Source organism: Borostomias antarcticus, assembly GCF_949987555.1.
Source record: "Borostomias antarcticus genome assembly, chromosome: 6".
Lineage (NCBI taxonomy): Eukaryota > Metazoa > Chordata > Actinopteri > Stomiiformes > Stomiidae > Borostomias > Borostomias antarcticus.
In genome coordinates this window covers 4,913,265-4,923,264 of record NC_140239.1, presented here as the reverse complement: position 1 = coordinate 4,923,264, position 10,000 = coordinate 4,913,265, and the positions used below count along the sequence as shown (strand labels likewise).

At 48.9% G+C, this 10,000-nt stretch overlaps 2 protein-coding genes across 3 annotated transcripts in view; one reads left to right on the top strand and one right to left on the bottom strand.

The window, feature by feature from the left end:
* Positions 1-2,514, top strand: part of lmbrd2a (LMBR1 domain containing 2a) — an 11,106-nt gene extending 8,592 nt beyond the window's left edge. The window contains exons 15-18 of one of the 2 annotated variants that reach the window (XM_084439216.1): positions 56-102; positions 854-953; positions 1,193-1,301; positions 1,508-2,514. In XM_084439216.1, the coding sequence (XP_084295342.1) occupies positions 56-102; positions 854-953; positions 1,193-1,301; positions 1,508-1,571 (320 nt within the window). In that variant the 3' untranslated portion in view covers positions 1,572-2,514. Of the gene's footprint in view, positions 1-55; positions 103-853; positions 954-1,192; positions 1,346-1,507 lie in introns of both variants that reach the window. The other variant, XM_084439217.1, reaches the window with a different exon arrangement.
* Positions 2,515-4,291: 1,777 nt separating this feature from the next.
* LOC311310205 (UDP-glucuronosyltransferase 3A1-like) lies at positions 4,292-8,876 on the bottom strand (the record flags this gene model as incomplete). The annotated part of the gene is made up of 8 exons (XM_084439628.1): positions 4,292-4,559; positions 4,796-5,015; positions 5,658-5,889; positions 6,246-6,613; positions 7,041-7,204; positions 7,734-7,854; positions 7,975-8,076; positions 8,774-8,876. The coding sequence occupies 8 exons, from the start codon at positions 8,874-8,876 to the stop codon at positions 4,292-4,294; spliced, it is 1,578 nt and encodes a 525-aa protein (XP_084295754.1).
* Positions 8,877-10,000: the final 1,124 nt, after the last annotated feature.

Below are 10,000 nucleotides of genomic sequence, written 5' to 3'. Positions count from 1 at the left end.
CACTCACTCACTCATTCATTCTCCTTTCTACCATCTCTTTGTTGCTGTGTTCTAGAAAGAAGAAAACGACAGAGAACCGAGAACGGGCAGAGTGGCAGACAGGTGAGTACTGAGCTCAGTCCCTGAACACCGACAGACAGGTGAGTACTGAGTTCAGTCCCTGAACACCGACTCTGCCCCCGGCCCGCTGACCGGGTCCGTTCGCCACGCTAAAGGGACAGTTCACCCAAATAACCGCCCAAATAACCACTAAAGAGACAGTTACCCAAATAATTACCCAAATAACCACTAAAGGGACAGTTCATCCAAATAATTGCCCAAATAACCACTAAAGGGACAGTTCACCCAAATAATTGCCCAAATAACCACTAAAGGGACAGTTCACCCAAATAACTGCTAAAGAGACAGTTCACCCAAACAATAGCCCAAATAACCTCTAAAGGGACAGTTCACCCAAATAACTGCTAAAGGGACAGTTCACCCAAATAACCGCCCAAATAACCACTAAAGGGACAGTTACCCAAATAATTACCCAAATAACCACTAAAGGGACAGTTCATCCAAATAATTGCCCAAATAACCACTAAAGGGACAGTTCACCCAAATAATTGCCCAAATAACCACTAAAGGGACAGTTCACCCAAATAACTGCTAAAGAGACAGTTCCCCCAAACAACCGCCCAAATAACCTCTAAAGGGACAGTTCACCCAAATAACTGCTAAAGGGACAGTTCACCCAAATAACGGCCAAAATAACCACTAAAGGGACAGTTCACCCAAATAACCGCCCGAATAACCACTAAAGGGACAGTTCACCCAAATAACCGTCTGTTCTGTCCTGGGTGTGTGTCAGGGCTGGAGGGAGCGCTACGGAGAGCAGAGGATGCTGGGAAGGAGCAGGAACGGCTACTCGGAGCTGAAGGACAGCGACTCGTCCACAGAGAGCTCTGCAGGTGAGGCTCGTCCGCTACTCATCGTCGTCTGGCGGGGGGGACATGTTGGGAGGCTCTTCTTTTTCGGCGAGTTACAGATTCCTCCGAATATTTCTGTCTGGAGGGCACGGTGAGGTAAACGCTGGACCAGGTTTTAAACATAAATACGTTTTTTAGAAAAACCCTTTCATGTGTCCTCATGGGCTTTGTTTGTTTTAAACCTGTAAATACGTAAAGATAAAACCTAGTTGTCCTCACAGCCACACCGATGGCGTTCGCCTGGGGTGACACCAGAGGACAGGCTGACCTTCTACAGGACGACCTGCTACCTCACAACGTCAACAGTCTGGACCACACTCCTACTAAGAGGTAGGACCTACTGTCCAGGACCACGCACACTCTCCTACTAAGAGGTACAGCAGGGGACCTACGGTAGTGTGGTCCTTGATATGGTCGTTTTTGTCAATACAGCCGAACCGTGAATGTTCATTCTATTGTATGAGATCTTTTGTTTGAGACGTCATATCGTGTGTGTGTGTGTGTGTGTGTGTGCGCGTGTGTGTGTGTGTCTCAAGGTCCTCAGGAGGACGGTACCTGTCGCTGACCGCCTCTCGCGCCGGCATCTTCGACGACGTCTGAGGAAGCGGACGCCAAGTGAGAGAAAGATGTGAAACGGATGATTTCAGCTTCGCAAAGCCAAGAGGAAGGAGGGATGAGTTGAGAGAGGAGAGGACGTGAAGAAGGACAACACGGGAACAGAGGAAGGCGTACCGTCCCTCTGGGCTGACCCGGCCAGGGTCGGCGAGGTCAGACTGGACGGCCTGGTTCTGACCACAGCCGCTGGTGGCGCCGGTCTCAGGATTCACTCTGGATTTTCTGCCGCCGGAGTTCGAAGAAAGAACCTCCCTGATGATCAGTGTGTACACCTGTAACTTTGTGGCGGCGTTGAAAATATCGTATTTATTTTGTGAACACAGACTGTTTGTTTGGTACGGCATTCAGGTCTCCCTGGATATTCAGACTATTGGAAGCAACTTTTTCCTTTCTTGATGTGACAAAGATGCTTTTTAAAATGAATTATTATTATTGAGTGTGGGGTTGTTTTTTTTAGAGGACCAATGCCATTTCAGAAAGTTTATCCCTGTACGTATCGTCATTCCAGTTATTCATATTAGACCTGTGAAGGGGAGTGAATAAAGACACATGCAAGGGAACAACAGTTTGGAACGGAGCCCCCTAGCTACCGTAGGCCTACCTCCCCAGAACCATGCCTGTGTCTGGCCCACAGACCTCAGGCTCAGACTGGCCCTGATAACATCTAGCCTTTTATTTATTCTCTATCTATTTCTGGACTGATCTGTCTTGTCTTCTTGAGACTCCTCCTTCCAAAGGGTTTTGCTGCCGTGCCTTTATTTCTCATAAGGCCGAATGGCGTGGTTTTAATTTATTGTGAATGGATTCATGTCCATACCAAACACTGTATATTTACAGTATCTCAATGTTAATTTCAACTGTTGAATCAACGAGAGGAAAGCTGAAAATCATCACTGACAAAAGGATGTTCTTGAGCAAAGACCGTAATTGCAAGCTGTTTGAATAAAGTTTGAATTATACAAATGAAAGAGTGTGCATTCATTTTATCCAGCGGGTGTGCGTGTGTGTGTCTCTCTCTGGTCCACACAGTGGTGGTTAATCATTCTGCTGCAGTTTATTCTGGGCATCCCAGTGGCATCTGACCCAGAGAACCGTATTCACAATCATAACAAACTCCCAGCCAATCAGAGCCCAGTCCCCTGTCCTGCTGTCTGTACAGGCTGTCCTGTCCCTCCAGGACGCCATGTTTGCGTGCGAGACGGAATCGCTGGCACCTGCATCTGCCTGACACACACACACACACATACACACACACACACACACACAGGACAATAATTGGATGTTATTGCTCACTAATCTATATTTTCCTCCCTGGTAACCCCCAACACAGATGTATGGTGGAGGAGGGAAGTGTGTGTGTGTGTGTGTGTGGGAGGAGGGACAAACCCCTTTCTTTCTGTGTTCTCTTCTCACGACATGGCTGAGGCAGTGACCCTGCTGACTGACTCTCTGCCGGAGAGGCTGTGCTCTCCTCCCTGGTCTTTGTCTCTGAGGGAGGGGCGGTAGGAAGGGAATTTGGGGGGGGTGGGGGGGTGATTATGATGTGCAGGTCGTATTCATCAAATTAAGGGCTCTCCAGCAGACCATAACACCCCCAACGCTCCCAAGACCCCCTTGCCATGTCCTCCCCATCGCTCCCAGACCCCGTTGACCCGGGGGGGCGGGGGGGGGTAGGAGGGAGACTGGTGGGAGACGGACCGAGGGACAGGGCAGGGAGGGAGGAGAGAGACAAGCTGGAGGCAGAGGCAGGGGGGAGGCGGGGGGGGGGGGGGGGGGAGGCCCGAGGTTCAGGGCGGTGGAGGTTAGAGGAAGGGTGGCTGGGTGGGGGGAGAGGGGGGAGGGAGGGAGGGGGGGTAGCCAGGCGTGACGGTCCGGGCAGCAGCGGCTTCGTTATCAACAGGCCGGGGTCAAAGATGCAGGGAGCTGCAGGACTGATTGGCGCTGGGAGGAGGGACGGGGGGGGGGGGGGGGGGGGGGCAGAGGAGGACAGACAGGAGAGGGACGGGGACACACACAGAGACAGATGCAGAGAGACATGCAGAGACACATGCAGAGAGACATGCAGAGAGACAGATGAAGAGAGACAGATGAAGAGAGACAGGGCCACAGGCAATCAGGAGGTAGACAATATGCTCTGCTTTCACAGGCTTTTTAATTGAAAGACTTGACATCGTCACACAGAGATCACAGAGAATGCCTATCTATCTATCTATCTATCTATCTATCTATCTATCTATCTATCTATCTATCTATCTATCTATCTATCTATCTGTCTGTCTGTCTGTCTGTCTGTCTGTCTGTATTCTATATTTATGCATACTTCTTGTAATTTAATTGTATCTATTATGTATATCATCTATGTATATTCTCTATCTATTCCGCTGTACTTTTTCCACTGCCGAAACCCCAAATTTCCCCCACGCGGATTATTAAAGTATATCTTATCCGTTCATCTCCTCTGATCATCACCAGCTGGTTTAGCTTCCACCTGAACATCCACCTGAACATCCACCTGAACATCCTACTGATCCTGTTAATCACACTCACATACTGACTGACTAACACAGAGCATCGAGAGTTCATTATAACAGACAGTACATAAGATGCAGTCCATAAGATAACATACTGTAAGATAAATGTACACAAACAAACTGAGGTATCAGTTCACCAGGAGAGCTCCGCCCCCTTCCTCGAGTTCTTCTCCATCACTGTAGTTTTAGTTTAGCATTACTGCAGTTCCTGCCCCTAACCAGGGCCCAGACTAGGACTCCAACTCCCAGCAGCCCTAGGGAGAGGAGCAGGGCCACGTCCAGCATACAGCGCTGGTACCAGGCCTGCTCCAGGGAGGCGGGGCGAAGATGGGCCCCGCCCTCACTGACTAAAATATGCTCCACCCACTGCACCAGCCGGAGCCCGGGAGAGAGAGGCTGTGATTGGTGGATCCTGCTGAGTGACAAGGCTGATGTCTTGTACCTGCGAAGGGAAGGAAGGGAGAGGGAGGAGTCAGAGTTACTAGCCAGTACCGAACCCTGGTGCTCTGTGGAATTAAACACCGTATTAGTCCACTAACCTAAAGCCTGGGCACGGTGTCAATCTAAGGCAAGGTTACCGGACCACGGAATCATCTCCATTACCACTAATATTATTCATACATTGATCCTAGATTCTGGACGCAGAGTCTGAGGTAGAGATACCCCACAGTGACCCACCTGCTGTCTTCTATGAGGGTGTGAATGGTGTCCCTGAGCAGCTCTCTGGTGATGTCGGTGGGTCGCAGCCCCAGGCCCAGCCCCTTGGCCTGCACACGCACCACGTTGTCAAACTGGTCGCCGAACAGCGGGATGGCCAGGACGGGCACGGCGTGGTACACCGCCTGCAGCAGGCTGTTCTGACCACCGTGGGTCACCAGGAGCCGGGCCTTGGGGTGGCCTGGAGGAGTGGGGGGGGTGGGGGGGGGGAGGAGGAGGAGGAGGGAGAGACGGAGAGAGAGGACTTCAGTCTGGCGGATCCATTCGCTTTTTTTCGAATCAAAACTTTGCGTTTCTGCTTCATGGTAGCTGTATCTCCTTGTGTGTAACAATAGTCTTTTTCCTGTATAGAACTGAGGCCTGTGTGCATAAGAAGCTGTTAAAATAAGAGTGGCGGTTGTTCATGTGAAGAATGTGAGGGGGTGCACAGATAAGCCAAAATAATGGGTACATTCTGTAATGCCACATACAGTATTTCTGTCTGTACACATAGAAATATGTGGGACAAGAGTTGTTTCCAGTATAGAGGGGTGCTGGTCTAAATGTTCTTTGGCGTTTTGATCCTCCAGTTCTCTGGGGATTAGACTACCTGCAAGTGCTTGCTATTATATTAATAGTTAATACAATTTTTTTTTTAAGAATAATTGTAAAAAAAAATATATATATATTAAAAATAATTTGTAATAATTATTAATAATAATTGAATATTGCTAAATTAAAATCACTCAAAATGGCGCTGGACAGGGACGTCACAGACTAGATTCCTGCCCGCCAAAAGAGGGACAGCTTGAGTTCCGGAATGATCTTCTTCGAGTGTCCCTACCCAGCAGGTCGTTCTGCGGTAGCCACTCCTCCAGCCTGACGTTGGGTGGCGGGCGGAGCTGGGGGGGCCAGCGCTGGGGGTTGTACCTCCACAGCACCCCCTGGGGGAGGGAGGAGAAACCCGCGCTCATCTCCACGAGCAGGGGCTCCAGGGGGACCGAGGAGAGCATGGAGCCCAGGGTCACCACCACGAAGCCGGCCTCGCCCCAGACTGAGATCCAGTCCTCCAGGTCCTGGGAACACACAGCACACGCCGGGGCAGGGAGAGATGGCAAGGATAGAATTTCAACAATTTCCCCTTGGTATATATATATAATAACGTATTTATCATGCGATCAATCAATCAATCAATTAATCAATCAATCAATCAATCAATCAATCCATCTCTCTCTATCGCTATCTATCTATCTATCTTTCTGTCTCTCTCTCTCTCTATCTATCTATCTATCTATCTATCTATCTATCTATCTATCTATCTATCTATCTATCTATCTATCTACAGTATCTGAATGATATAGTAATGATGTAGTAACAACAATGACGATACTATGTAATATAACAGCGGTGATGATGTAATATCTGTCCGTACCTGGCCGACCGGCCCGGCTGGCTTGGACAGCAGCCCCCCCACACACACGGTGTAGGGCATGAGGGGCTGGGCGAACTCCAGGGAGAAGTCGGTGTTGAAGGCCCACAGCTCCGAGCCCAGGTACATGTCGGCCAGGGGCGGGGCTGAGGGCGGGAGGTGGCGCTCGGCCACGCCGCGGAAGGCGGAGAGCACCAGGCCCCGGCCCACCGGCGCCAGGGCGGCCCAGAGGAGGTTGCGGAGGCGTTCCCAGAGGGTCATGCGGTCGGAGAGCTGGGAGCCGAAGATGGGGACGTGGGACAGGGGGGTGGGGAGGCCGATGGACAGGGGACCGTTCAGGGTGCCGGGGTAGAAGGACACGTAGCGCACGCCTGGAGAGAGAACAAAGATGGAGGATTGAGAGAGAAGACCGTCTCCTTATCTACGCGGCTTGAAAAGTTATTCTGACATTTACAGTATAAATATCACTCCCTTTGTGTGTTTTTTTGTTTTTGTTTGTTTGTTTTCTTATCTGTTTGTTTACTTTATGGTTAAGTAAGAGTGTATTTGCTTCAAACATGCGTTGTTTTATTTGTGGTAGATGTGGATGTATGTGTTGGATACTACAGTATATTGGAATGGACTACATGGAGATGCTTGTTTGTTGCAAACTTTATGCTCAATAAAAAATAAATAAAAGAAAATAGAAAAGTGATTGTGAAAACTCTTGATGTCCCTATATGTGTATTGTGGAGATTAGAGATGGTTCTGTGTTTTGTTCCACAACTACTGATTACTACTACTACTTCAGACACTGACCCAGAGCGTGCGCCAGCAGAAAGGAGCAGGGGTTGAAGGCATCCAGGATGGCCAGGTCGTACGCTTCATCCCGGAGGAATGACATCACTTCCTTGTCGGACAGGATGAGGTCACACTGGTATGCCAGGTGACCCATGAAGTTCAGGAAGCTGCTGAAGTTGTCCCTGTGAGGAATAGAGGGTGCTTGGGGTTGTTATCATCATCATCATCATCAAAACCATCATCATCATCATCAAAACCATCATCATCATCATCATCATTACCATCATCATAATCATCATTATTACCACCATCATCATCATCATTACCATCATCATAATCATCATTATTACCACCACCATCATCATCATCATCATCATCATTACCATCATCATCATCATCATCACCATCATTACCTTCATCATCATCATCATCATCATCAGCATCAGCATCCTCAATCAACAATCATAATCACAGAAATATATAAGAAGAGTTGTGTTGTGATTTTTGACCAGCACCTGAGACAGAGAGAGAGAGAGGGACCCCCAGAGACGGAGAGAGAGAGGGACCCCCAGAGACGGAGAGAGAGAGGGACCCCCAGAGACGGAGAGAGAGAGAGGGACCCCCAGAGACGGAGAGAGAGAGGGACCCCCAGAGACAGAGAGAGAGGGACCCCCAGAGACAGAGAGAGAGGGACCCCCACCCCTGACCTACCTTCCCAGGAGGAACTCTCTCTGCTGCTCCAGGAACCAGCTGTTGTACTGGGTGATGTAGCTCTCTCCTGCTGACCACCTGGTCAGCTGGTAGCTGTCTGACCGACCTGCATATTCCAGACCTGGGGGCCATAAGATGTGTCCAGTAAGTAAGTAGCGTGTGTGTGTGTGTGTGTGTGTGCTGCATGTGTGTGTGTGTGTGTGTGTGTGTGTTGCATGTGTGTGTGTGTGTGTGTATCCACCTGTGATAACTGGGTTACCCAGCTGTAGCAGCATGCGGACCTCATGGCCGCTCTGTTGGAAGGTGTGTGAGATCTCGTCCATCAGCATGTAATGACTTCCCCCTATAGGGCACAGAACAGAGCCCCAACAATCACTCTTAGTGTACACACACACACACACACACACACACGCTAATCCGTTTCAGACATACTCTCTCTCTCACACACACACACACACACACACACACACACACACACACACACACACACACGCTAATCCGTTTCAGACATACTCTCACATACACACACACACTAATCAGTTTCAGACACTCTCTCACACACACATCCACACTAATCCATTTCAGACATACTCTCTCTCTCGCTCTCTCTCTCTCTCACACACACACACACACTGTCTCAGAACCCGTCACCCATCTCACTTTCTAATGCATTGTTCTCCCTCTCTCTCTCTCTCTCTCTCTCTCTCTCTCTTACTTACGTTTGAAGCTACCAGACGAACCACACATCTTCAAACATCTCTCCTAAACGAGCGCAGTGATGTTTGATTATTTATTTGATTAATTATTTATTATTGTTTTTCTTTCCTATTATTGGCTTGCCTGTCCTAAGCATGTGCACTTTTCATAGACCTATGGATGTCTTGTAATTGAAAATAATATTACTGTCTGTTTGAATATGTTTGAATAAAAAACTTTAATGACAAAAAAAAAACATCTCTCCTAAACGCCCTCCCGGTCAGTAAATCCATCCTTCCCCCTCCTCACTCCCCCCTGGACGGGCCGTAAAGTACAGAACTCACCGATGAGACAGACGGTCAGGATCCTGGCGGAGTGCAGCAGGGCGGGGAGAGCCAGGAGGAGGAGGAGGAGGAGGGGGGGACGCGGCGCGGACCCTCTGCCCATGTCGGAGCTCCTCTCTGGGGCGGACCGTCCCCACCCCTAGTCGCCACCGGTCAGGGGGCCTCCAGTGAGGTGAGGAGAGGCGGCGGGTCGCTGGTCCGAGTCGGCCGGCGTCCCGGTCAGTGTGAAGCGCCGAAGCGCCTCCTGGTCAGTTAAGGGGGACGAGGGCGCAGGACGGATCCTTGTCTCCTAGCTTCCTAGACCTCGGCGGTGGCGGTCTCTCTGTGTGTCTGTGTGGGAGAGAGCGGGACAGCTGCTGTGCTGTGTGTGTGTGTGTGTGAGGTCGACTGTGGCTCTGTCAGAGAAGGTGGTGTGTTTGTTCTGCGGGAGTCAAACTGTCAGAGGTCCATGTGAGATGAGGCGAGGGAGAGAGAGGGGGAGAAAGAGGGAGAGAGAAAGAGAGAGAGAGAGAGAGAGAAACAGAGAGGACCCCACCCCCTTTGCTTTCTCTGTTTTGTGTGCCAAAGGTTGTCTTTTACAGGACTTATACATAGTTCACACATTTGTTTACAAAAAGGAGGAGTTATAGGAGGAGTAGGAGGAGAGAGTGAGAGAGAGAGAGAGAGAGAGAGAGAGAGAGAGAGAGAGGGCGGGGGGCAAGATTCAAGGGCTAAAATTAGCGCTTTAATTGTGAGTTTGATGGCGGAACTGACAGTATCTTTGATCAGTTCTATCAGTTGGCAGTGATTAGGACAGTAAGAGACTAAGAGATGAGTTCGTTCATCTCCCTGAGTCTCAGAAACTAGGATATCTACTGGATGTAGAGAGAAAAGTCCATGTGCAATATTAGCTGCCAAATATGATGATAGTTGCCGTACATTAAGAGAAACTAATTCCTGAATGAATGAAGGTGTAGGCTATATGTATCTGCATTCTGTAGAAATGGGTGAGTATGTGTATGTATGTATTTATATAACCTACATACATACACATAATCGTCTATCATTATTATTATTATATCAGCTTTCCATGTCATTCCTTATAGTTAATTGTTGCCAAATGGTTTTGAATTGTATTGTCAATATTTTTGTATAATATTATTGTTTAATGAACTAATAATTTTGTGTAATGCTTTGGCAAAATCAATGTTTATCTGTCATGCTAATAAAGCTTATTTGAATTCGACT